At 40.1% G+C, this 27,622-nt stretch overlaps 1 protein-coding gene across 1 annotated transcript in view; it reads right to left on the bottom strand.

The window, feature by feature from the left end:
• Positions 1-19,105: 19,105 nt before the first annotated feature.
• Positions 19,106-27,622, bottom strand: part of LOC144270318 (glypican-5-like) — a 599,436-nt gene continuing 590,919 nt past the window's right edge. Inside the window, exon 9 of the mRNA XM_077826708.1 lies at positions 19,106-19,308. Coding sequence (XP_077682834.1) covers positions 19,106-19,308 — 203 coding nt within the window. The remainder of the gene's footprint in view (positions 19,309-27,622) is intronic.

The following is a 27,622-nucleotide window of genomic DNA, read 5'->3' as shown; positions in this document are numbered from 1 at the left end:
TAGCAATATGTACTAGAGATAGTGCTGGGGCCAACCGTATGTGCTAGTAAAAACTGGCTACATGGATTTTTTTTGGGGGGGGGGGGGCAATCACCATAGGGCGGAATTTAACCCAAGAGAACTAAGACCTAAAGGAAAAGAGGCAGCAGAGGGTTAAGTAAATATTGTGATAGACGAGAATGTTTGCCTTCATTTTGGACACTTTGGCAGCAGCATGGGTGCAGCTCAGATTTAAGCACGAAATTGAGTTAACCTCCCCTCCTGAGCAGAAGGCAATGAAACAGGAGCAAAGATGGGCAGAGAGCAGAAATCCAACAGGATGAACAATAGAGTAGAGATTGGACAGAATGGAGAACAATATAGAGAGCCCATGAGGAAAAGAATGAGGTGAGCGAGAGAAAATAATGTAAAACTATATATATATTAGTATGGATACAGGTGGGAGAAGCATATTTGAAAATCCCTCTCCAAAAATTATAAAGGCCTTTTAAAAAGGGAAAAGAAATTAAATGCTCTATAAATTTGCAATAAGAGTTAGGCACTAGAGCTGGATATAATATTTCAGCCAAAACCTTTTTCACCAAAAATGAGGATTGGGATTGACTGAAACATTTGTGAATTCAGGTTCACTGAACTGGTTGTTAGAAAACAAAAACACTAAACTTCTGACAATTGAAACTCTTCACTTTGACATTTTCTAAAGAAAACAGTTTGATTTGAAAGTACTTTGTTTCAAACTGTACTAAATTTTATTTTAGTTTTTTAAAAAGCTCAAAAATGAGAAAACACTGTTTGACCCAAAATGATTTTTGTAAACTTTTCAGTTCGCTGAATTTTTTTTAACAAAATTGTTTCATGTTGACCTGAAACAAGGGTGGGGTTTTGTTATATATATTTGTTATATATAATATGCCTAAAAAATCTGTTTTTCCACACAGCTCCTTTGACCACCGAACTCCTCTAGGCCTCTTTGAAGTCCCAGTCAAGGGGCTTGAGCTACTTCATGGTGGGCTCTTCGATCCTTAAAATTGTACACTTAACACTAGGCTTTAGCTAGAAAAAAACTGTTTTGTTCTTCTTTCACTCACTTAAAAGACAACTAACTACAACTCCAGTTTCACTTACAGGAAGAAAGGCTTGCAAACTCAGACTTGCTTTGTGAACTAACTAGTGAGGTTCTCAAAACCCCAGGCATCCATCACAAAGTTTGCCCATCCCTAGTCATAATGCCCTTTCTGAAAACACAGACCGTGGACCATAGAGTGCAGCTTGCTTGCAAAGCACAGAGATGCATTTTCATTTAGCAGCTTTAAGTGAAGAGCAGTTTGGCTTAAAATTTTTTAAAAAGCCATCGTGTACGCTCTTCCCCTTCTCCAATAGAAAACCAAATACAAATGGGATGGGGAGTAAGCACAAAAGAAATTAGAGCTCACACTCCAGCAAGAAAATAAAACACTCAATGTAGAAAATAAAATCCTTCAGGACACAGTTTTCCCTTCAGCACAGCTGAAGAAATTTTCTGGCAAGTCATTTTCTTCTTCCCTAGAGTATTTCCTGAGAAATTGTCCTTGATTTCCTTGGACGCTTGACGTTTGAATGGTTGTTTCTATAAATTAAAGGTATCTCAAAGGAAAAGTGGCTTCCTCTTCTGATATTTCAAGCATTCTATGTGTAAGCAGGGGAATAGTCCCACTATTGTGGGGAACTTTCCTGGCTTCTGCCCTACCCCGGTTAAGTGGGCTAGCGAAAGGATCTGAGTCCTCGCTCCCACTTCCTTTACCCAGTGGCCTCCCTGCCCTTGAAGACTCCCCTTCCACTCTCCTGTCTGGCAAAGTCCTCGTAACCCCACCGAGGCTGGGCCCAGGATTCCTGGGGGGCTCGACCCCCAACCCTGCAGTGGTCACCTAGGACAGGGGCTAGGGTGTCCCCACTCCGGGGTACTCTCTCTGCACTGGGCACTTCTCTGACTCACTGACCATTACATACAAGTTAAAGCAAATGCAAGTTATTTAATCAACAATTAAATTTAAAAAGAATAAGGGAAAATGAGAAAGGTTAAAGGAAACACATCACCCCGCTCTGTGGCAGGGAACATCACAAACAGTGTCTCTGGAATGTCAGGGCAGTTCACAGTCTGTTCCTTGTAAGTCTCAGGTCTTCTTCTCAGGCCCTGGCTGTGCTACAGGGATGCTGGGGGTTGGACACTGGCTCTGGTGGTGGCCACACGCTCTCAGGCCCTACGTGGCAGGGCCCTTCTTCCCAGTGTCGCCCCCGCCCTGTCGGGGTTACGAGCCAAGCCTGGCCTGCACAGCCTCTTGGCTGAGGCGTCTCCCTGTGCTGGGCCCGCTGCCCAGGGTCCCCCTCTCTCTCCCCAGCTGTTCACCGCACTCAGCTCCGGACTACTCCAGCCCCAACTCCACCACTCTGTCTCTGCACTGCTGGTGCTGCTCTGCCTCCAGCTCCCTAGGCTGCTTCTTTGGCCCCTCTGCCTCTGGTTGCTACAGCTCTGCTCCCAGGACAGGTCTGCTCTGCAGGCTGCTTCTGTGACTCTGCTCCCAGCACTGACCTGCTTCCTGGGCTGCCTTTCTGGCCCCTCTGCCTCTGGTTGCTACAGCTCTGCTCCCAGGACAGGTCTGCTCTGCAGGCTGCTTCTGTGACTCTGCTCCCAGCATTGACCTGCTTTGTGGGCTGCTTTTCTGGCCCCTCTGGCTCTGGTTGCTGCAGCTGTGCTCCCAGAGCAAGTCTGCTCTCTCTGGGCTGTGCCTCTGGCTTTGGGGCTGCAGCTCTGCTCCCAGGACAGGGTCTGCTCTCTCTGGATCTGGCACAGCTCAGCGTAGGCCCCTGCTTTCTCCTTAGCTCGGCCCCACCTCTGTCTGACCCAGGCAATTCCAGCTCACATGGAGGATGGGACCTCCCTGGCCTCCTGACTCTCTGATTAGCCTGTCCACCCTGTCATTCAGGCTGATCTGGAGCATTGGCCTCTCCCCATTGTTCCTGGGGACTGTCAGTCTCAGGGTCCTGATTTCCCATGGACCCTTCCCCTTCTAGTACTGGGAGCTAGCAACTAAAACACCCCCACTGAATGTTAGTAAGGGGGCAACAGTCTCCTTACATATGTATTGATGAGTGTCTTATGCTCTTCCATTGTGTTTGCAGAATGGGTTCTCCCTTGATACTTTTGCTTGTGAATATAAGTAGTCAGATTCTAACTTCACATGGGGTAAATCCAGAGTAGCTGTGCCTTAGCCACCAGACAATTCTTTCTCTCATCCTCCAGAATTCTCATTAGATCACGCACCCACAGCACCACTAGACATGGCAGTGGTGTTCTTGGGAACTTCAAGGGCTAAGATTGTCCTAATAAACAGGGCTCCCCTCTGATTTTTAGTTTGATACTTTCCTGAGATGATAAAACTTTGATTACAGAGATAATTGGAGAGATTGGCCACAGTAATCAGAGATTGGCCACAGTAATCATGGCTCCTACCCAAAGCTCTGCTCAGACTTGGATGGGAGGATTCACTGTGTCTTGGCAAGAAGCAGATAACTGGGAAGCTTTAATTTTGGGCCAAGAAACCTCTTCTCTCCCATCCTGGCTGGATGCTTTTCTACAATGTGTTAATCTTTGGCTGCTTCCAAACACAGAACCATTTCCTCTGCAGTCCATTACTTAGTGTATAAGGTCAGGGATAAGCTCTGGGCATCTTCTGTTGTATCCGATGCTAAACAGAAAAATAATCCTAATGTTCAAAATTCTACTCTAACTCTTATTTGAGTCCACCTTAGTACTGTTTCTGTCTTTCACTTTCTGTGTTGGCCTGCCTGCCTGCTTTCCTTCTTGAAAGTTTGTCTCTCACCAACAGAAGTTGGTCCAATAAAAGATATTACCTCACCCACCTTGTCTCTAATATCCTGGGACCAACACCGCTACAGCAACACGTCCTTCCCAATGACAATAGTCTGTTACTAGCCCTCGCGATCGTGCCCTCACTTGCAACCAAAATAAGTTCTTGCCTGGAAGTTAAGTAGAAGAGGTGCTTAAATGGCCTCTTAGCTAACTTAATCACCCTACTTTATTTCTCCCAGTGGGGAAGAATCTGCAAGTGTATATAGGAAATGTTCTGCTTGAACAGGAGTCAAGAGTTTTTGCTCTGTGTGCCTCCCCTTAGCATCCTTGAAACAGAGCTATGAACCAAACAGACACGTTTTCAGTGGGCTCCACCAGCGCCATTTGGTATTGCATCCAGAGGCTGACAAGTTAAACGTTACCGTACAATGCTCTGGGTGCACGTGTGGTGCAGTGTTATCCCTAATTTCTGAAAAATCAGTGTGATCAAAATATTTTGTAAATTACATGCTAGTTGTCAGCTATTTTAGTATTATCAAAAATTTGAAGATGTGTTTATCAATAGAAATAACACTCATTATATTGCTTTACGCTCATATTTAACATTAACATACTGCATGTAGATAATTTGTTGTGATTCCAACATGCTGTAGATTCTGCTTTGTTGACGCTTTATACCTATTTGGAGGAATTGCCTCCAACCAACAGCAGCTGTACTATATTTGCCCCCATATACATCCATAGGTCAGCTAGTCCAGTTCCCTGCACTGAGGCAGGACTAAGTACTATGGGGTTTGAGGATACCTTAACAGTTGTCTCCCGCTCCTCACCCCCTCATAGGGTGATCAGACACCAAGTGTGAAAAATTGTGACGGGGGTAATAAGAGCCTATATAAGAAAAAGACCCAAAAATCGGGACTGCCCCTATAAAAATCGGGACATCTGGTCACCCTACCCCCTCAGAATAGAATCCCAGACCCTGTCCTATGTTTGCTGATACTAGTGATGGTTTCCCAGTCAGAACCATCTCCTAAGAGTATTCTTGCTTTCTGCTGTAGTTATAACTCATTTATTTAACCCTGCAAATTTGATCACCATGAGATGAGTTATTGCCATGAGAAAGTGTTTGGCACATTTCAGTTGATTGTCTGGACCAATTACATGTCCCCCTGCTATGCCAATTAGATTCACAGAGAAACCCTAAACCTCATGAGAAATAGTTCCTGTCCTATTAAGAAAAGACTCTTGAACCCTGTCCCTTCTACATCAATTCTGTAGTCTTGGCATTCAGCAGAGATCACAGTAGCCATACCTGCATATTTAAGTTAGAGAGGGAAGTTTGCCCCACATACAATTATATTTGAAGTTTGATATTCCGTATTCAACAGCAAAAGGGTTCCCTAATTTGCTCCTGCAGAAGTGGCAATGATTTGCCTAAGCTAAGATGAAAATGGAGTATGTGAAAAGGGCATTGCTTGGAAGCATTGTTTGCCTTGTTCCCGTGGCTGCGTGGCTGGCTGGTATTTAGGTAGGACTGAAACATATTTCACATTCTTATTTTGCCATAGGGTGGGGGGTATATGGCAGCATCAAGGAGAACTGGAATAAATACTTTCCTGTTATATATCTATGACTGCTGCCAGTGCCAGGGTTGTTTTGCATTTAAATTTTCTATTCTGTAAAAAAGGGGCTATTGCAACTTACTTGCATATCTGTGGCTGTGGACATAATATGTAGACGCTATTAGAACGTCAACATTTGCCAACACAGTTACCACTGAGATTTCCTGTTTGGAGTACAAGTAGTCAGCTACCACTGGATAGTAACTTGGCACATGCTGTCTCTTTAATTCCTAGTCTGTTTTCAGATAGTAACTATGGTAAATATCATTTCCAATTTACAAGCAGGAAACCAAAGTTTCAGAGAAGTTAATGAACTTGTCTGTGAACATTGTGTTCTGTGAATTATGCACAGGACTAGAAGCTGGACATCAGTTCAGATTGTGGTTCTGACACTAATTTATGTGACCTTGGTGAGAGTACAACTCTCTGAGATCCATTTTCCCAGTCAAACAATGACCTGTGGTCACTTCTCTGAAGCTGGTTACTTTTTCCCCAGGTGGTGTCACCACTGTAGCTTTATTTGTATTTAAAGAAAGGCCATAATGTAACTGAGGCACTAAAAGTGGCTCAAAAGCTTTACATTCACTTTAAGATGGAACCAAGAGTTGAAAGAATTGAGATGACTGACTGCTAGCTGAATCCACTGGAGGGAAAAGCTGTGATCAACCAGTCATGAAGGTGGGAAGGCCCTTGTGCTTTGGCAGAACCGCTATCACTATTACTAGTACCTTGTATCAACTTTTGGTGATATACAGTGAAAGCAAGCAATGTACAGTGTTGGTGTAGCAGGGGGCTAGTTATTGATAGGTGAGTAGAAATCCACATTTAAATCCAACAAGACTAAGACACTTTCTGGTTGTGCAGATCTGAATTGCTCTATAACAAAATGTTAATTTTCAACACGGAAAATCTGACCACTTCAGATTGGGGAAATGGAGGCAGACTCCTTAGCATTTTGTGTAACAAAATAAAGGGAGCAGACTCTGGAGTTATCTTGCTGCTTCAGAACTGGGGATATGGTTCAAATCTCCATCAAGTGCTGGGATGTCTGAAAAAGCCCCCCCCCCCTTTTCTAAAGGATTATTGTAATGCTGTGGAGTCTCCAAGGAGTTAGATCCCATCCACTTCTGGGTGTAGGGGACTCAACAGTAGAATGGGAAGTGCAGGTCCCATGGCAACAGCATTCCCGTTCCTCTTAATCCCATAGAACACTAGTTCCAGTGTAGGGATTGGGGATAGTGGCTTACAGGGCAGCAACAGCGTTGTGCCATGTGGCATTCCCCAATCCTCAGTGCAGGTCACACTCAGGGGGAAACACTAGCAGCAAGGCTAGCTAGAGAGTCTGGAAACCAGTTACATAGTCCCTTGGATCTCCCAAGATCTGTGAAACCAAACTCCAGCCACTTGCATGAACCCTAGCCATTTCCACAGTGGAACAAGCCTGGACAACCCCAGTGGAACAACTGAGTGGTAACCTTGTGTAGGGGAAGTTGCTTTCTCTCTCCTGTGTGAATATTTTCTCCTTCAGGATATGATCTGGGCCCAACTGAGGCATGTGGGAGAAGCCTTTAAATAGTTACTGAGTAGCCACTGGCAATGGACAGACTACAGTTGTCCAGGTTAATCTCCTCCTCCTTTCTTTGGAAAAATAAATCCTTTCATAGAGATGGCATTTCTTCAAAATGGGGCTGCAAGAAGTGACATGGTAATTTGTGGCTTTAGATGCAAATTTAGTGTGTGGGTTATTGTTGCCATTGGAGTTCAAAACCTTCTTATTTGTGTCCTCTAAAGTTAACTTTGACTCTCCCTGGAGAGTCAATAAATGTAAATAAAATCAGTCTCTGCTCATGGAAGCAGAAAGTCTTTTGGTTTAGTCCTTGGGGGAGGGCAGGAGATAATTTTTGGTTTGCAGATCGTTAGGATGTGATGAGCATTCTTTCCAAAGCGTCTATTTGTTTCAAAATGTGAAGCTGGCAAGCACAGTTTGAAGGAAAATCTTTGTACAGAAAAGAAGCCAGACTACTCCTCTATTACTTGCCTTATTCGGGTAAGGCCCTTCACCGCGTCTAGAGTTGTATCACAGTGGAATTTCCAGGGTGAGAGAGGCTAAAACAGCACCTTTTTTGGGGGGGGGGTTGGGGGGGGTTCCTGCACAAAAGTTGGTGTATGAAACATGCAGACAAATGTCACTATTCTGTTAAAAAGGACTTATTCGGGCCCCTGCAGGGACTGTGACAAAGGCCTCACGCTGTTCATACACTGTTACAATAATTTCTGTCACTAGAATAGCAGGAGGGTATGTTTCTCTGTAGTGTTGGACAGTTTGGGCCCACCATTAAGAAGAACTAGCCTTCTGATCACACTTGCAAGGGGGTTGTATATTTTTGGGGGAAATGAATATTGAATCAGAAGATAATCAGGCTTTTAAAATAACGTTCCTATCTTGAAATGTAAAAGGAAACATATTTTTAATGTAATCAGGAAAAAAAGTCCTTTGAAGTGAAACGAGTCTGGACTTCAGAATCAGACACCTGCTTAACTGGAGGATGAATGTGAGAGCTTTCAAATTAAAAGGCCTTTTACAAACCAGTGCTTCAAAGAACAAGCAAGCTTCTTTCCTCAGCAGAGGAGAAGACACTCTTGCCTGGGAATGTTGTCAAAAACCTTCAGCTTAACAGAGACCATGCTGTGTGGACTTTGAGCTGAGCCTTTTACCTATAACGCAGGATCTGGAATGGGAAGCATTTTTAACCAAGTATGCATGGAGGCAAGGGATGCTTTAAAAGGTACCACTCAAAGCACCTTAGACTGGGAAAACAATCTGAATAAGAACAAAAAGACTTGGACGGATAGGAGGAGGAGGAGGAGTCATTTATATACAGTAACAGGAGCACTAGGCTCAAAAGTGTGTTGTGGCTCATTTGTCTGTTCTTCCATACAACCCATTTAAGAATTACAACAAGAGGAAGCATGGAGATACTAAAATAAAGGTAAATAAATTAAATAGATTTGATGTCTAGTCAGCTACTTTAACAGAAGAAGACTGACTGTTCTGACATAGGGGTAAAAAAGACGCTCTTTAAAGGAATTTAAAACTGTGTTCCAAAATAGGGGTGTCTGCCTTTGTCATCACTTGTGTGGCAAAGCAATGACTGAGATAGATCAATAATAGTTAGCCACATGGTGGGAAAAATCTAGGATTGGTTTCATTTTCCAATGTGGAGAGATATCACCATAGTGCCTACTAGTGACAACACTAAGCCAAAAGTGGGATGTTTCTAATCTCTGGACATACACAGGCTGATAGTAGGATAGGATAGGACAAGGGCTTGGTCCTAGCAAATATTTGGGGACTACATTTCATAAACCTAAATTCAGTATTTGGCAAAGGGCACAGATTTTCCAAGGCCTGTGTCATAAATATCAAGGGAAGGGTAACCACCTTTCTGTCCACAGTGCTTTAAAATCCCTCCTGGCCAGAGGCAAAACCCTTTCACCTGTAAAGGGTTAAGAAGCTAAGATAACCTCGCTGGCACCTGGCCAAAATGCCCAATGAGGAGACAAGACACTGTCAAAGCTGGTGGGGGGAGGTGGGGGGAACAAAGGGTCTGTCTGTCTGTGATGATTTTGCTGGGAACAGATCAGGAATGCAGCTCAAATCTCCTGCAAAAAGTTAGTAAGTAATCTAGCTAGAAATGCGTTACATTTCCTTTTGTTTAATGGCTGGTAAAATAGCTGTGCTGCATGGAATGTATATTCCTGTTTTTGTGTCTTTTTGTAACTTAATGTTTTGCCTAGAGGGATTCTCTATGTTTTGAATCTGATTACCCTGTAAGGTATTTACCATCCTGATTTTTACAGAGGTGATTCTTTAATTAAAATTCTTCTTGTAAGAACCTGATTGTTTTTTCATTGTTCTTAAGATCCAAGGGTTTGGGTCTGTGTTCACCTGTACAAATTGGTGAGGATTTTTATCAAGCCTTCCCCAGGAAAGGGGGTGTAGGGCTTGGGGCGGGGGGGGATATTTTGGGAAAGACGTCTCCACGTGGGCTCTTTCCCTGTTCTTTGTTTAACACGCTTGGTGGTGGCAGCATAGGGTTCAAGGACAAGGCAAAGTTTGTACTTTGAGGAAGTTTTTAACCGAAGCTGGTGAGAATAAGCTTAGGGGGTCTTTCATGCAGGTCCCCACATCTGTACCCTAGAGTTCAGAGTGGGGAAGGAATCTTGACAGCCTGTCTTTTTGCTGAGGTGAATGAAGTGATTGGGATATGGTGGGGGTGACTGTTTATGGAGGTTGGGTGAAGAGTCCTGTTTATTGGTTGCATCCGGGGTAGAGATTCCTGAGTGGTTGTTGCCAGCTTTTTGTTGTTAAACAATCCCAAAATAGGAGATGGGCACCTGTACATCTCTTTAGTGGTATAAATGGCAAGAAAGTGAGAAAACTACTATATACTAAAGAAAATGGTCATGACTTAACCTATGGGTATGTGTACGCTGCAGTCAGAACAGCACTTGTAGGCATTCCCAAACAAACTTGATCAAAGTTTACTCGGGAATGCCTACATGAACTGCAGTCATGCCTCCAGACATACTCTAAGTGTGACCCAACAGGCTTCCTCAGCAATCCTAAAGTTCTGTATCCATCATTCAAAGCACAATATAAAAAGGTTAAAATCTTTTATTTTAGATTTTATCAGTTTTGTAACTTACAGTAAAGATGATGAAAAGTATCCAGAAAAAAGTTACAAACAATTCAAATAGAGGACGCAAGATCCTGTTGTGGATTTTTTATTTTTATTACCATTCACAGTTCACTGTCCTTTACAAATCACACCATTTATTACAATTTCTCAAAGTATCTTTGCTGAGTATTATTAAGCCAATGATTTTGGACTGCTTTTTAAAAACTCTTTATCAGGTTCAGTACTGAAAACAAACTGAAGAAAGTTGATGAGTTTATTCAATCAAATACAAGCAAACATTTTGAAAATAAAACAAGTGCTCAGCTGATATGAATACCTATTGAATGCAGCTTAGGGCCAAAACAATCTACTTTGGAGCTTAAAAATACACACAATACAATTAATGTAAAATAAAAACGTAAATGGCCTATTAGTTTCCATAAAAGAAGGTGAACTAAAGAAGACCAAGAAACCATAAACTAATTTTAAAGGCCTAAATAACAAAGCAGGAGCTTTTATTGTAACTTCTACTCCTGATGTATTGTAAACATTAATACTATATTAGTTTTGATATATTTAAGTACAGTAAATACAATAAAAGGTTGTATATTGCAGGTTTAGTATACTGGTTTCTATTTTTAATTCTAGTACTGTCCCATATAATAAATGAGGTACAATAAATGTCTTATATAGTATTGGTGCTACAACAGCCTTTTCCAGTAAACATCTGGAAAGTAGGGGAACATGTTCCATCCATTCTTCATTGCTAACATGAAATTACCAAAGCTCCAGTCAAACGAATGTTTTTATTTTCCAATTAGAGAACAACAAGAAAAGTCTTATTACTGCTTCTCTTGGGTACTGTTTATGAAACTTGTCTAAGTGTTTTGCCCGTAGGTGTTTCATCATCCATAGGGCATGACCTGTCTCATCGCTCTTTTCAAAAACAGAAAATAGCCCATGTAGCCAGTGGAGGGGATCTGGCCCCTTCCTGACAGTCATTCCCTTTCCTGTTAAGTGGGCAGAATTTGACTCAGTTTCATATTAAAATGAAACCCTTCCCCTAATACACAGTCTTCTTTCAGGCCAGATTCTGATCGCAGGTTGTACCAGTGTAAATCATTGTAGCCAGTGGAATCCATGTTGAAGTAGTGCACGCCCCAGGGTCCTGTTTGACTCCTCATTAAGCTTGGAGGACCAGGTATTATCAGTTTCCAAAAATGCCTTTTTTTCACCTCCAGCTTGCTAGGAAAATTTGTCTCTCCCTCCCAGATGAGGAGCTGGCCACAGCGATCTGTGCATTTGTTACCTCGAGGCTGGATTACTGTAACCTGGCTGGATAACTGTAACTCCTTGTACCTGAAGTTCAATGTGAAGATAAGCAAGCTCCAACTGGTACAGAATGCGGGTGCCCACCATCTCCATGGTTTAGGCTGCTGTGAGCACATCAGGCCTTGGTCCTACTTTTCAAAGCAATAATAGAGCAAACCCCAGCTACACCAGATTTGGATCTGTGACCACCGTGCTCCTATGGGACAACGTAGGTCACAAAGTCCAGGATGAAATATATGAACGCTGGGGACAAAATATTCTTTGTTGAGTAGATCTGGCTATGGAACAATCTTCCAGAGGCAATCAAGCAAATTCAGTCTGACTGTCTTTAGGCAATGCTGCAAAATCTTCTTTGAGAGAACCTTTCCGCTATGAGTGACGCTCACAATTTGAATACTCTGCTTCTCCTATCCCAAGCTGAGTTTTAACCCCAAAAAGGGAGAAGTATCAGAGATTCTATGGATTTGTCTACAAGAGGACACTCAGGAAAGGTAATCTGAATTGACTAAAGGTGTGAATTTAAAGTGGATTAGTTAAACTGCATTAAAACCCTGTGTGGGTACTGTCATTCAGAAATAAATTTATTTTAATTTGGTTTAGGTTCTAAACAGGGATTTAATGCAAGAAAATTGAATCCATTTTAAATTCACACTGTTAGATAATTCAGATTAATTTTTCTAAGTATCCCCATGTGGCTATTGCTATTGATTTTATGGGGAAGGTGCTGATATACTCTAGTGAGGGATGGCAGTATAAAACCCCAAAACAGCCAGACTTGTAGTCAATAGAGTTACTCTGAATTTCCATAATATAAGATCAGAATTGTAAGTGAAATAAGATTCTGCTCTTTGGGAAGGATTTTATGTTCTTGGGTCAGATCCTTTGCCAGTGTAAACTGGCATAGCTCCACTGAAGCCAGTGGAGGGGATCTGGCTCCTTCCTAACAGTCGGCCTCACAAACTTCTGCTCTGAGGAAAAGCCTCAGAACTTCTGCTACCACGACATTTATGAAATAAGTAAATCAAATGTCTGATGTTGGCATTCTTGCTGGAAAGTTTGTCTCAAATCTCCTTTCTTGAAAGACCAAGTGATCTCACTCAATTTACTGCACATTTAAATAGAAAATATAGCTAGCTAAAAACTTACTTATGTCACTTAATCAGCCTGATCCAATTTCCACAAATTTAACATCATATCCTTGACATTCCAGTATTGCAACACTTTTGATATAGTCTCTAATCAGCAGAACTTCCTAACATATGCATATGCAGATAGAGAATTTCATTAGGAGATATCTTCTTGATGTCTCATTGCTTTCTTTTTCATTACAGAATAAAGCAGGCTGTAAATCTGATATACTATAATGAATTATGGAAAAGAGGTATCTGACTAATTCCATTTTTAAAGTGCATGAAAAATGTCAGTACCTATTCTTGGTATTGCAGCCTAAAAGCCTACCATGTAAACCCAGAAGATATAAGAAAACATTGTTTTCTACTTAGCTGCAAAGTAATTTTAAAAGTGTATATTTGCAAAGAATTTGCAAAGCTAGCAGTATATTACTGGTTAAATTAAATATCCATAGCTTGTAGAATAATTCAATCATGTACTAATTAGGTGCACAGAAAGGCCATTATGGATAAATTATATATCCCCCTGTTACAGACAAAGTGAATAAATGTTAATTGCTTATATTATGCAACAAATGATTTTTTAAAGATGGTGTTAAATTAGATGCTAATATTATAATTACAAAGTATTGGGCAATTTACTAAAGATTAACTATTATGATAAAGTGCAAACTGTAGAACTTGTGCAAGGCAGTACTAATGCATTTTGCACAGATATGAGAACATTAGCAGTTGATACCTGCTATCTAATGAAGTACTTTCTGTATTGCATAAAAAGCACCAATAGATTTCAGTTAGTGTATGTCCATATATAAATGAAAATCATACTGCTGTAGTGTAGCAGCCATTCTGATATGTTAATAAAGCCCAGAATGTTGAATACTGTGCCATTGTAAGGACTTGATAATAATCTCAGGCACAAAAATGTGGCTTATCAACTGTGTCCTGGAGTCTCCTCTCAGAACTGGAGCAGCATTGGGGCAAGGCTGTCTTTCAAAAGACATTTGAGCAAGTTGGATGTGAATACAGGCCATAAAATCCAAAAAAGGGGGCACACTTTGATCAGAAGTAAGAAATATTAGCTTTCATAAGTAAGAAATCTAATGCACCCATTATTTCCATACTTCTTTCTGAGTCCAGTGAATTAGACTCTCACATACACATTATGTTGTGGTATACTCTCGGTGCATTTAAAAAATTTGGTACAGTTCTCGACATATTAGTGAGTCTAGCGGTGTTCCCGATTTGAAGTCCAGGAAACCATTCTGAAATCTATAATCTCTAAAACCAGAATGAATTTTAAGTGTGCCCACTTTCTATCTTGGGCATTTTTTAAAAACTTTTTTAGTATCTTAATATTTAATCCAAATTAAAATTTAATCATTAGAAATTGACAGGAGAAAATGCTGGAGAATGCATGATTGGGAAGAATTCTGGACTTTTGTGGAGATGGAATAGCTAATCTAACATTATCACTGTGGCAGGTGTGGGGTTTTTTGTTTGTTTCTCTTTTTGAGGGGAGCACATCACATCTAAAAAAGCCAACTTTTGATCCCCCTTTCACGGCTCATTGCTAGACATGCCATGTGCCACTAAAAGCAGCAACCCTAAGAGCACAATGTTGCAGTAGACACTATGTGGCTCAAGCATCTACTATTCCTAGATTATTTGAAATTTCAACAATGATATTGTGAAAGAGGATGGCAAATATACTATAGTGCAGATTGTATTTCCTATTCAGAGTGAAATCTGCCTCTGTGCAGAGAGGATGAGCAAAGGCTTATGCACAGCTTGAGTGCTATTTGAACAATGCATAGGCCTTACGGGGGGTCTCTGTACAGGAGTGAAATTTTACCCATGTATTAGTTATGTGCAATTCAGCCAATTTCAGCCCAACTCTGAGCTTTGCTTATTGATGTCCATTCCTATTCAGTTACCACACTTAAACAAGTGCTTAAGTTCCATTGATATGAATGGGACTTACTTAAAGGTAAGCATGTGCTGTGCTAAATAAGGATGGCTTGCTGAACCAGGGTTATAATGCTTGTAACAGTTAAAATAAGGCTCTATAAACTTTCAGAAGATAAATGACAAGGAAACACATTCTAGATTGGAGAATCAAATCAAAATACATTGTTAAAATAGGTTTCATGTAGTGACACACATAGGGAAAATGAACTTTTGTTAACAACAGACCAGATGTAGCATATGGAGAGAAATGGAAATCTTACCCGATCCCCATACACAAATCTTTTGAAACAAATGTGGCAGTAGATAATTATTGCTGTGCAGCCCTTATAGAGCTCAGACAGATACTATTTGTACCTATAAAGATTCATTACTGAGCCAGTCCTAAATTTCTCTATGCAATGACACAATAGCTTGTGTACTTGAAAATAGGGCTCACTGTTGTAATATGTAGGCTAGAAATTATGAGCCAGATCCTGGGGTGCAATAAATTGCACAGAGTGCAAGTAATGGCATATAAGCATAAAGTTCCCTTAATATGTACCTTTGCAATCTGCAAATCCTGCTGCAACTGTTCGCAGGGCCACTCTCCCTGTACCTTCAGGCTGCTCTCACTTCAGCAGGGCTTGAGTTGCCCCAGCAAGGTTGAGAACACAGCTGGGGATCAGCAAGGCATCTCAGCCACGTATCATTTCCTCCAACAACCCCAACCACTTTTCTCTCTGCCCGGAGGGAGAATGACATACAAACCTCTCTGCTGGCTCAATGCTATCAGGAGCATCTCCCTTATACAGGAATGATCCTCCCTAACAGGAGAATAACCTTTACATTCGGGTGACGCTCCCTGGCCCAAGATAGGTTAGTGGTGCAGTGCAAAGTGGTGACACCACATAGGACAATTTTGCTCTGTATGTTCAGAAGTACACATCACTATGGAAAAAAACCTCCAACAAAAGAAACAAAACCCTCACTTTAACCCACAAATGAGCAAGTTCTGGATGTGGCAGTTTTTGCATTCACAAACACCGGATATTGCAAAATACTAAAAATAGATATCAAAACAACACACATAAAAGAGCACTGGCTAAATAAAATTCCTAATTGCTTGGCAAAACTATGTTTACATCTCATTTTTTATCTGAAAAGATATACTTCCTTTGTAGGATATGGTCAGTTGTTTTTGCCTTATTTGGATGTGAATTTGATACCTAATGAAGAATATTCCTCTACTCAGCTCCAACTCACCTGTGAAGAAAAATGCTTCATAATGTGTTAGATACAATATGTCTTTAGAGCTGCCGCATATTTCTGATGTACACTACGAACATGTTACATGCTAGTTTGACCTTTACGCTCTTTAAAGTGTTAAATGCAGTAGGAGATTTTCTAGTTATGTTAATGTGAAAAGTATTGATGTTGAGCTCTCCATAGTATCTTTTTCTCCCTTTCCTCCCTTGTACCCATCTGTATTTATTAAAATATGGGTTGAATCCAATGAAGTGAGTTGATGAATCTCTCTCCCTACAGTTTGTGCAGTATTATTTTATCTTCATGATTCAGGTTCTACACCAACCTCTAGCTAATGGGGATTAGGAAGAAAATTTCTCTTTGGGCAGGTTATTTCATAACTGCCTACTGCAGGGTGTCTTGCACCTTCCTCTGATGCACTGGTACTGGCCACTCTTGGTTATATGATACTAGGTTAGATGAATCGCTGTGGTCTGATCCAGTAGTACAATGACTCTTACAGCAATTCTCAAAAAGCAGATTCCGGTATGCTGTGGATGTTCAAACTCTCACAAACTAGAAGTTGCACATCTGGAATTTGGGAGAGCCAATTTCAAAACACAGACACTCAGATCCATATTTTGGCACCTAAATACATATTTGAGATATTCGAGTGCTGATATACTCACCTAAATGTTGATTTTAGGGTCCCAACTATGAAAATACTGACTTAACAGCCGGATCCTCTTCTGGTGTACATCTGTGAATGACTTCAGTGGAGCTTTGCTGATTTACACCAGCAGAGGATCTCACCCTAAGTGTCTGAATCAGTATTTGGGTACCCATTGCTCATATTTAGGTGCCTAATCACGGATACAGCTGTGTAAAGGCAGGTATCCCATCTAGTCCTGTGAAACTGTAAAGAATTAGAAAATCACTTCAAGGTACAAAAGGAACAGCTTGCATAACTGCCCCTGTGAATGTACGCTTTTCTAAAAGCACTCAAGGGCTGTAAAAATGTGCATAAATGGCAATTTTACTGTATGCCTGGATAGGCTGGTGCTGTTCACTTACTGTATCAGTGAACTCTGAAAAATTGTATTACAGCAACTTTCATACTATGTTTGCAAGATTCATTCTCATTAATACAGTGTGAACTCACTACTTAATGGTATTAACTCATTAACATGTTGAAAAGTCAGAATTCTAACACTAAATGTTTCATGATAATGCTCTAAGCATCTTGTTCCTTTTCGTCTTGGTGGTGCCAGATTGTTTTTCCAGCATTAAAAAAACTGGAATGCTATTCTGCTTGTCTTGACCACTTTCAGTTTCTATATGTGTATGCTTTTGCTCAGGGGACAGCAACCTTTCAGAAGTGGTGGGCCAAGTCTTCATTTATTCACTCTAATTTAAGGTTTCGCGTGCCAGTAATACATTTTGACGTTTTTAGAAGCTCTCTTTCTATATGTCTATAATATATAACTAAACTCTTGTTGTATGTAAAGTAAATAAGGTTTTAAAAATGTTTAAGAAGCTTCATGTAAAATTAAATTAAAATGCAGAGCCCCCCGGGACCCCGGCAGTGTGAGTGCCACTGAAAATCAGCTCACGTGCCACCTTTGTTAAAATTTTGTTACACATTTTTAAAGACCAAATGCAAAAATATCAAATCCCTACTATGCAAATATGTAGCTAATTAGTAATTTTTGCTAATACCACATAAACACACACAAGTACAATGACATCTTGCCGTCCTATTCTACACTATCACACCCAGAACTTGGTTGATATGATATATGGTTCGTCTCTTGAATCAATGTCAGTGCTTGTATAAATCTAAGTGCTGAAAGAGATGTTTTACTCCCTTCCCCCTGCCCCCCCCAAAAAATTAAAGGCAAATGTCTTTACATTAAATCTTATAAAACAGTACGTCATAATTATCATCATAGCCTGCAGCATGAAAATGGCCATTAAATGGTGGAAATGGTTATGAAATTAAGTAAATGCGATAACAATCCCAATACTTCATATATTTATCAGTAATCACTGTACTCATACTGCATCGTATGTATATATTTTCAATGGCACTATAAATACAGTTGTCAGAAAATACACATATTAGTTCTCAACGCATCTAATTACATCCTAGTACCTTTCCATCATAGTTTTAAAACACGTCAGTGTTTCCTTGATTTAAATCAAAAACTCTCATCAGAATAAAATGAAGATTTTGACACTGTCTAGTATAGAAAATCAAAGTGAGAAATGACTGAGAATGTTGTTCTAGATTTCAGATTGTTTTACATTTACTTCTACTGTGATAGCACAATTTAAAATAGTAAACATAATTAAATAATACACGGTTTATGAAGCATATTGTACTATAGAGGTCTATAATTCATGGAGACCACTTTTTGGGTGGGAGGAATCCAAACACTTTATATCTCTGACACCTAGATGGAAACAAGGTCCTCTCCAACAGGGAACAGGTAAAATATGTTTGAACTAAATTAGCTTTTTTCATATATAACTGCATTCAGCTGATTAAAACGTTATAGTGTTTACTTATAGTTCCTTTTGTCAGACATTCATCCAGTAAGCTTTGAGCATATGGTAATGAAGTTTTGTGCAGCAGGGAAACGTTAAGTGTTTCTAAAAAAATTTTTAAATGTTAAAGGCAACTATATTGATACATTACAGACATACCATATGCTTTTCTATATTGTGTCCTAAAATCTAAACAGAGCGAAAACAAAAGGATCAAACATGCTCTTATCTTCTTGGCCACTTAGGAACATTATGAAACTAGTAGAGAGTACTTCACTTGACATGGTTCACCACTGTAGATTTAGGTTATTAGCTGTTCACTAGAGAAATACCGTACGTATTAACTTGCACCAGAAGAATGATCATTCATTTGAATTTATCGCAAGAATTTAACAAACAGAAATAACCAGTGAGATTACCCAGTGAGAAAAATGGTAAAAATGCCAACACAGTAATTTACAATTTTAGTGTTGATTATTTCTACTCCAATAACTTAAACTACTCAGATCCCCTGTCATCATTCCCTTTATATCTTGAGTTGATAAGATATGATCAAGGACCTTCTTCAGACACAGTGTCAGGGCTGACAATCACAATCAGCCAATCTCAGCCTTTTCTTTAGCATTCATTCTAACATACCCCATCTAATCGTAGAGAGCCATTTAATTTTGTTTTCCATTGGGTAAGGCTGTAGGTATAAATGATAATGGACAGAAATTCTTGGACAGTTGTTGCAATACAACGCAGCTATGACAGACAGTGCCACAAAATCGCTAGTGCCGTTACAATGGAGAGTGACGAACTTGAGGCTAGATTGCCCACATTTCCGGCTAGATCATGTTTAGAAGATGACTTGGGTGTGGTTATGGTGGCCGTGGTGTCAATCTTTTTCACAGTTGGTTTTGGTTCATTCCTATCTCCTGAATAGGCCTTCTTTTCTTTGAGTACATCTGACAGAAAAAAAAAAAAAAAGAAAAGAGAACATGATGTCAATTGCCCATTTTAAGGGGAAGCTCAGTACAATGTCTATTACTAGAATACCTTCTGAAGTAATCGCTCTAACTTGTATCACAGGTGCTCTCATCTGAGCGTGTGGGGAATAAGACTAAAAGTCCATATCGCAGAGCTGGTTGAAATGCAGGAGCAGCCTGGGAAGTCCCCCTGGAGATGGGGTCCCCTGCCGCAGAGCTGAGAGCCTAGAGGTCCTGAGAGCCCTTGCTCCAGCCCTGACTTCCAGGGCTACCAGCCTCCTCTTTGCACAGCACGGAGCCTGGAAGCCCCAAGAGCCTGAGCTCGCTGGCAGGAAACGAGGCACACTTCCAACACAATTGTGTTTCAGTGGAAGTTCATTGAAACCGAGACTGTTGCCACAAAACACTTCACAACTAGTTTTAATGTATAGTACCTTCTAGTGGAAGGTTCCAAAACTTTGTTTCCTTCTAGTGCCCTCATCCAACTTCACAATGTCAAGTGCAATGGGATCTGGCCATAGGCCAATGATGTTTTTCTCCTGTGGTATTGGATTAGCAATTGATGGCACTATGTAAGGTTAATCATGCTTTAAATCATAATTTTAGGGGTCAGGTCTGGTTTTGTATGGGACACTGTGTTGGTGGGCTGCCCTGGGAGCAGACTGACACACTCACAGTCTGCTTCCTGGTTTCCCCTTGCTCTCTGGGGCCTGGGAATGTACCCAGCACCATCCCTTTACCTAATGCAATGTGTGTCCTTTGACATACTGATATAGCTGTGCTGACCAGTGTGGTATTAGGTGGAGCCAAGGCTCTACTATTCTCCAACCTTTCTGCCCAGATGAAGTGGGTGGGGATGTAGCAGCCTGACATAAGCTGCTTTCTCCCTGATGCATCTCCCCATTGAATGGGTAGATGACACAGGCAATAAAGAGATGTCCCTTTGCTCCCCATTATGAGTGCATAATCAGGCTCAATGAGAAAAAATAATCAGAAGGTAAACTTGAAATATCTTTTCCCCTCAAACCAATCAGATAAATCTACAAATATTCCCCTATTGAAGCAAATAGCTTGTTTAGCAGCGTCAGTTCTTATTTAACTACATTTCCTGGCCATTAATCAGTTTGGTTTTTTAAAGGATGAAATATTAACAATTTAGCAATGTTATTTTCCCCCATACAAATTTCCTATTAGGACCCAAACCCATTAATTCCTTTTCATTCCTGAAGTTACTTTGTGAGAGTCTGTGGCTCTGTTTCTTCCTGCAGATCTTGCCTTAGGGCATGTTTTTTGATATTTCATTCTTATTAGCTCTACTGTGCCGCTTGCACACTGTCCTATTTGTTTCCATTAGGATTATTCAAACATGCTTTGGAGTATGTTTGATGCCTGGTCTCTCCGTGTGGAGATGGGTGTACTTGGATTAATAAGTATTAGATGATGTGCTAGTCTTAATTTGTAACGGGTGCACATTAACACGTATGCATGTGTGCGTGTTCAGTTTTGAAGCATGCACAAGTGGAGCCTGAGGCATAATACATCCAATTAATCAATGGAGGCTGGTGGAAACCAAGAATCTGACCCAACATCTCTAAGGATAAGTGCAAATGAAGTCAATTTGAAACCATTTTCTTCTTGCATGGAACTTGTTAAAAATTATTTCCTTAGTGGATTCCTATACAAAATGTGGACTTTTAAAACAATGAGATGACTAATGATGGTAGTTTTGGAAAGTCCAAGTAAATAAAGACAGCTACTTGTGTGTAGTACCGAAATCCTGCTGTCCTTGAGTTTTTTTATTAGCACTGTTAGAAAAATTACCATTTCATCCAATATCGAGTGCAATTCATTTGAAAACACCCAAGTGTCTAGCAAAACCCCAAAGACCGTACTAATTAGCAGCCATTGTTCATGTCCATACTTTGTGAAAGCAATGAATGCAATGTATATTGGCACAGAAAGCAAATGCCTACATTTGTAATATGGATTAAGCAACAGCCTGATTTTAAGGTAACTCCGAATTATAGGAGCAAATTCATGGAACGGATTCCAGAAATGTAAATGCAAACTGAGATCATTGTCTGTAAGTCAGTAGTTTTCAAAAACCATCAATAAACTCACTTCATAATAAAAATGAGCTATTGCATTATAAAATATGCATTGTTCTTTCACCAACCTCAACTGTAAAATAAATGCAAGGCATTCCTTCATCTGTCTCAAAATATCAACATTAATCTGGGAGGAACTAATACTTTCTAGAACTGAAACAAGGTTGAATGCAGGGAAGGGATTTGGCAGATACACAGTGGAAACACATTAGCCCCTCCAGCTGCTCTCACAGTTCCACTATGGAGCACATAGCTATAGTTTCTCTTCAGTAATAATTTTGTGGTAGAGTTCATAGAAGGAGGGGGAAAAACATGTGGTAAACATTTAGAAAATATCAGTATTCTGAGAACACAAGGAAAAACAGACAACCTTCAAAGGGTCATTAAAGTAAATTAAGAATAAATCACTGAAATAGGTGTGTTCTGACAGTGCTTAGCTTCCCCTTCCATCACTGTCATTCTCCTTTTCAACTGTGGTAAAGGCAGCTCTACTTCTGTTTCTCTACTGCGGTTTATATCATCCCAGCCTGCTGACTTCAGCTCTCTTGGGCCAGCTGATTAAATTAAGACCTCACTCAGGTAAATCTATCCCCCTCTTTCACTTGGCCATGCCCAGCATTGTAACTTGATTGGCCTCTATAAATCAGGCAGGGCTGAAACTGTATTAATTCATTTATTTTTTTTTATATTGACTTAACCAAAAACCTAAGGTAAGATTTAATGCTATCAGGGAGGCTGTTGGTTTTTAAAAGCCTTTGTCTCAGCAGTGACTGCTTAATGCACTACATAACAAGCGCTAAATAATACATTAGAAAATTCTCCCTTTAACATTTCCAGGGGAAGGACTAACATTTTAATCCTCTCTCTCTGCCTTTATAGCAAAGGGTATTCGCTGATGCATTTCTAATTTGGAGTTTAACTGTGCACAACAGATATTTTAAGATGCACCGTTTTAAAAAGGACCTACCGTGGTTTAAATTCTTTTTCAAACATGTATTTACTTTTTATTCTACAAACTTAACTCTTATAAGTATTTAACATTTTATTGCACTTTGATGAGTGTTTCCATTACTTACTCATGTGTTTTGGTTTTGGTTTTTGCTTACTCATGTCTCTCATCTCATCATAATTGGGTCTGCTTATGTTCAGTTTCGCATTGACATTCCCATAGGAAAGAATAGTGGTTGTACTTAAACATGTGTCAGTGTTACCACTGGCTAAACAAAATCCCAAACCTAGTACTGCCAACCTCAAACCTTCAAAAACCAAGAGTCAAGCCCCAAAAAGTCATAATATTTCTTTTAAAAATAAACTTTGCATTCTTTTTACATTATTCTTCTGTTTTTTAGAGACTTTAGGGTTCATGCTTTAAAGTTTTTCTCCACAACCATGACTTTTAAAAAATTGAAAGCTGAGAGTCTTGTGTAATCACATGGCTCCAGGAGCTCGGGCTTTAAGAAGATTCCAAATAACATGAGAACTCTTATAACTTGTGATAAAATTGAGAGAATTGGCAACACTGGATCTTGATGTTATGTTTTATTTATTATATTTCAGTTAATTAATTAATTAATTATATATTTTTAGTAACTTCACTGTATTTAATATAGGGAATACCTGTGAAGTGCAGCATTAGGAAATGTAGTTTGTAAGTTCTTTGGAGCAGGACCATCTTTATGTTCTGTGTTTGTATAGCACCTAGGACAATGTGGTCCTAGTCCATGACTGGGGCTCCAGGTGCAACCACAATACAAATAATGCTGAATTAATGTTGTCTTAGCCAAAATTTTATAGTTTTAAAAAGTGACGACTGCACATAAACAGGAGGATTTGAGTAGTTCCAGCTGTCATGAGATGATCTTCAGAGGACTAAATGCTTTGACAGAGGCACTAGGATAACCAAGGTGAATTTCAGTGTTTTACTTTCATTTAGAATTATTTGTTGTGAATAATCTGATTTGTTAGTCAGATATGCCCCTTTTTCTGTTGGTAAGTTATCTGAACACATCATGATTTTTTTACTAATTTGTCACTCAAATAGTATTATTTTATGAACAAAGTTGAGCCCATGGATTATTTGTGTGCTGTCCATGGTGAGTAGTCATTCAGGGGAAGACCCACCAAGAGAGACAATGAAGGAACAAAAAAGAACAGTGGGGAACAAGATTTCCAGAATGAGGGTGTGAAGTATGAAGCACAGCAGACAAACAAGGAGGATGAGAATGGAGTAGTGGATGCGAAATATGGCTAGGAAGACGTCATTGGAGATGTTGGCAAGAATAGTTTCAGTGTCATAGCCAAAAGAGAATGAATAAATTTAAGGAACAAGGAAAAGGGAGGAGCTGGAAATGAGACAAGTGAGAAAACTTGGTGGTGGTGGTGGTGGTTGTATGGCAGAGGAGGTGACAAGTGATAGAAGGGGAAGAGGAGGAGTTGGGAGATCATGGTTGAACTTTGGCAATCACTTTGATGTCAGTAAGATGTTACATGGTGAGAAATAGGTGGTGTGAGATCTGAGGGTGGGAAAGTAGTGCTGTGTGGCTAGGAAGATGGAAGAATTAATTTATAGCAGAGGAAGACTGTACAGTCATAGGACCAGGAACTGAGCAAACCAGGGTTGGATGTTTGTGAAATGGATTTTGTGGTGAAAGAGGGCCAAAAGCCAAGAATGGCGAGACTCTGAGTGTCTGTCTTCCCTCTAATTTAAAGTTGTATTTATTAATTTTGTTGGAAAAAGCCATGAGTTGTAAAACACTGTTACTTTCTTCCTCCCAAACATACCATGTCAATACACAGAGTATTGCTGGGTGATCACCTTACACTTTGATTGAGTGTTTGAATGTGAATATACGATTCTAGGGAATATACATTTATTTGTGCACACTTTTTAGGGGAATGGAGGCGTGGGTGGGCCTGCATTCCTGTGTTTACACAAAGAAGAGCTCCTCCCCAAACATTTGTACAAACAATAAATGATTCCACAAGAGTTGGTGGAAAGGTGGAAGAAAGTTTATGACCATGGTCAGATCAAATTCCAATTCTGATCTTGTGAAAATATTTGTGAACAATTTCCCAGCATTCAGCCAGCTCAGTTGCCTTGCACATCATAAACATTTAAGGTATGCAAGTATATTTATTTCTACTTTTTCAAACGTTTATTGATAATACAAGGCCAAATGTATCAGAATAATATATAAAAGCTCAATCCATGTTACCTCTTTACAGATTCTTTGCCTTTTTGCCAAAGTTCACTGAATTAATTTTATTGAAGGGAAGCATTATGTAATTTTTTCAATTTATGATTTCTACATATACTTGCATCTGAAGAATTCCAAATAAAATCTAATCATTCCTTTATAAACTGTAGCAGTTTCCAGAGATATTTGGTGTCACCTTGTCCCCCTTCCCCTCCAAACATTGTATCCAATCACACTATACTTTAATCAGAGAATTCTCTCATGGTTTAAGGTTGACAACTGACATAGTACCAAGGATGTTAAATGCCTACTTTGAAACATAACCAGTTGTTAGATACAATCCAAATAAAGACTTCATTAAAAAGTTTAAAATAAAATAATAAACAATAGATGGATGTACATTCATGTTGCTAAATGTGCCTGTAAGAAAGATATCCTTTCCAAAATCTGTCATCCCTATATCTGATCGAACTATTGGGTATAACAGATTTGAAGGAGCATTCTCAAGGAAGACACATGCCAAGAACGTATGGCAATGTCTTCATTGCAGGACTTTCTCAAGTTATCTACACTCAAGTTACTCCTCTCAATTTAGCCTCACTGGAGTGAGACCAGGCACACTGTGAAATGACACTTGAGCTGCTGTGTTCACACTGACACTGCACTCACTTGTGAGAAGCACAAAGACTTCTGGGGGCCCACCCCATGATTATTTGCACTGCGGGAAGTTGAGCTACTCTAGGATTTCTTTCCCAGTGACTTGTGGGAGAACATGTCTGTCCTTTCCGGACATATGAGTGGAATTGTGGGAAGACATTGGAGGACTAGTGGCACTCAAAGGACACAGCCTGCATCTCCACTGCAGAGTGCTCATGTTAGCAGCCAACCAGTTGTGCTCAAGTGAGCTTTAGCTCATACCCCCACACTCCAATTAAGGTTACAGAGTGGTAGTCATGTTAGTCTGTATCAGCTAGAACCCACTAGCCCACGAAAGCTTATGCCCAAATAAATTTGCTAGTCTCTAAGGTGCCATAAGGACTCCAATTAAGGGTTTTTGTGTGATCAAATGATCTCTGCAGTGAAGACAAGCCCTATGATTTCCTTGGGTAGGTACAAAAAGAAAAGTTCATGATTTGTCACAAGAATTTCAACAATTAGCACACAGCTATGTTTTCCTTCACATAACACTTACCCAGCACTATGTGCAACCCAATGACCAACAGAAAAAGAGAACAGATTGTGAAACACCTGTTTGTAAAAAGCTAAGCACAGTGGAGTAGACCTCTACTGTTTCATGCTGGAGAACATAAATACACTAACAGGTGACAGTGCTCAACTACTACTGAGTTATTGGTTACATTTGATTTTGTCTTTCATAAATCAGCAGTTAAAGCTAACTCATCAGGTGAACTATCACTCAAGAAAAGCTTGCAGCTAAAACACATCCAGATATTACAACAGGAATGTTAAAGCCTCACCTCTTTGCCAGGAAACAGAGTGGTGTGCATACAGATTCTGGATGATCAGTGATAACCTGTCAAAGCCTAATGACACTAACCAAGATAGAGATGAATAGTGGAGGAATGTTCAGCTGTACCCATAGACCTTTGCTCAAGTTGCAGTTGGGTGATTCTGATTAATTGCAAAGCTCTATTTCCAGATCAGATGCCAATTTTCTAACACTGTTGATGATCAAACCTAGTAATTTGTTGCCAGATCCTCAGAGAAACCCTAAGACAGGGACAATCATTACATTTATGATGCTGGCTGTGTTGTAAAACTGCCTGAGAGACTGAAATGTTGATTTGTTATGAATATTCAAACATTAAGTTATGAAATATTTGGCAGAGAATAAATTCAGGTCTTTGTTAGTACTAATCATCAGTGAACTTGATAAGATTTTTTTTCTTATGTAAGCAGAGGACGTAACATTTTGGGAAGTCACCAGATGACACTATTGCAGATGCTCTTGCTAGTTGTTTCTCTGAATTTACTTGAGGTAGATCTTGAAGACAGTCTCTGGCCTGCTTTTCTTTTAGAAACTGACCATTCTAACAACAGAACCTAAACCTCATTCTTAGGTCTTAGCTGCTACCTACAGCAAGCAAAGGTGGTACATTCAAATTCATTGGGGTGGTTAAGAAAGTTTAAAGTGTGGAAAATATAATTCAAAACTGAGTCAATACATTCAGGGTTTATTACGGTAAAACAGTAACACACAGCTGAGATGGGCCAGATCCTGGACCCTGCTCTGCTCTCATGAGACACAAAGCAGCCATAAAGCCAGTTTAAATGGGCAGTGGAGGATTCCCTCTGCTTGTGATGTTAATATGTGGTGGCATATAGCCACCGTAGTGGCTTGTATGCCATCCCCTCATCTTGATCCCCTGTATAAAGGGTATGGCTGGAACATCCATACATCCCAATGACCCCCAGCTGCTGGAACAGCTGTTTGGGGTCGGGGCAATTGAATGTCAATTAGAGCAGCCTTGAGGCTGCTCTGACTCCTGCTGAGGACAAGACCTGTCCCTAATCAGTAAAGATGGCTCAAAATCCGCTAAGATCCCTCCATTTTGCACTGAGTACAGCTCATCTAGACCAGAGGATCTGGGCCACTGTTTAAATGATCTTGCATCCTTGTTAGCTGCTGTTAAAGTTGCCTCTTGACAACACAAACAAAACACTTAATGAAAATTACTTGACATTGATGTTTAGAGCATTTAGTGTTATCTTCAGCTCAAAGATCTAACCACAGATTGCTATACAGTAATGTAACTGCCTCTCAGATGGGACTGAGAGTCTCATAAATACTCACACCAATCAATACATTCCTTTGGAGAGGCTAGCCAGCATGCTAGGGGAAGTTGAACATGTGAGGCCTTGTATTGTGTCCCCGTAGCTTTCATGTAATTGTTCTGCAGTGTGTTGCCCTGGTCCTGGCCCTGACATGACCAATTAAAGATCATCAAATTCTTTACTAGTGTGTAC

Source organism: Eretmochelys imbricata, chromosome 9 (genome assembly GCF_965152235.1).
Source record: "Eretmochelys imbricata isolate rEreImb1 chromosome 9, rEreImb1.hap1, whole genome shotgun sequence".
Lineage (NCBI taxonomy): Eukaryota > Metazoa > Chordata > Testudines > Cheloniidae > Eretmochelys > Eretmochelys imbricata.
The sequence above is the reverse complement of the archived record's forward strand: the minus strand, read 5'-3'. Positions and strand labels throughout refer to the sequence as shown.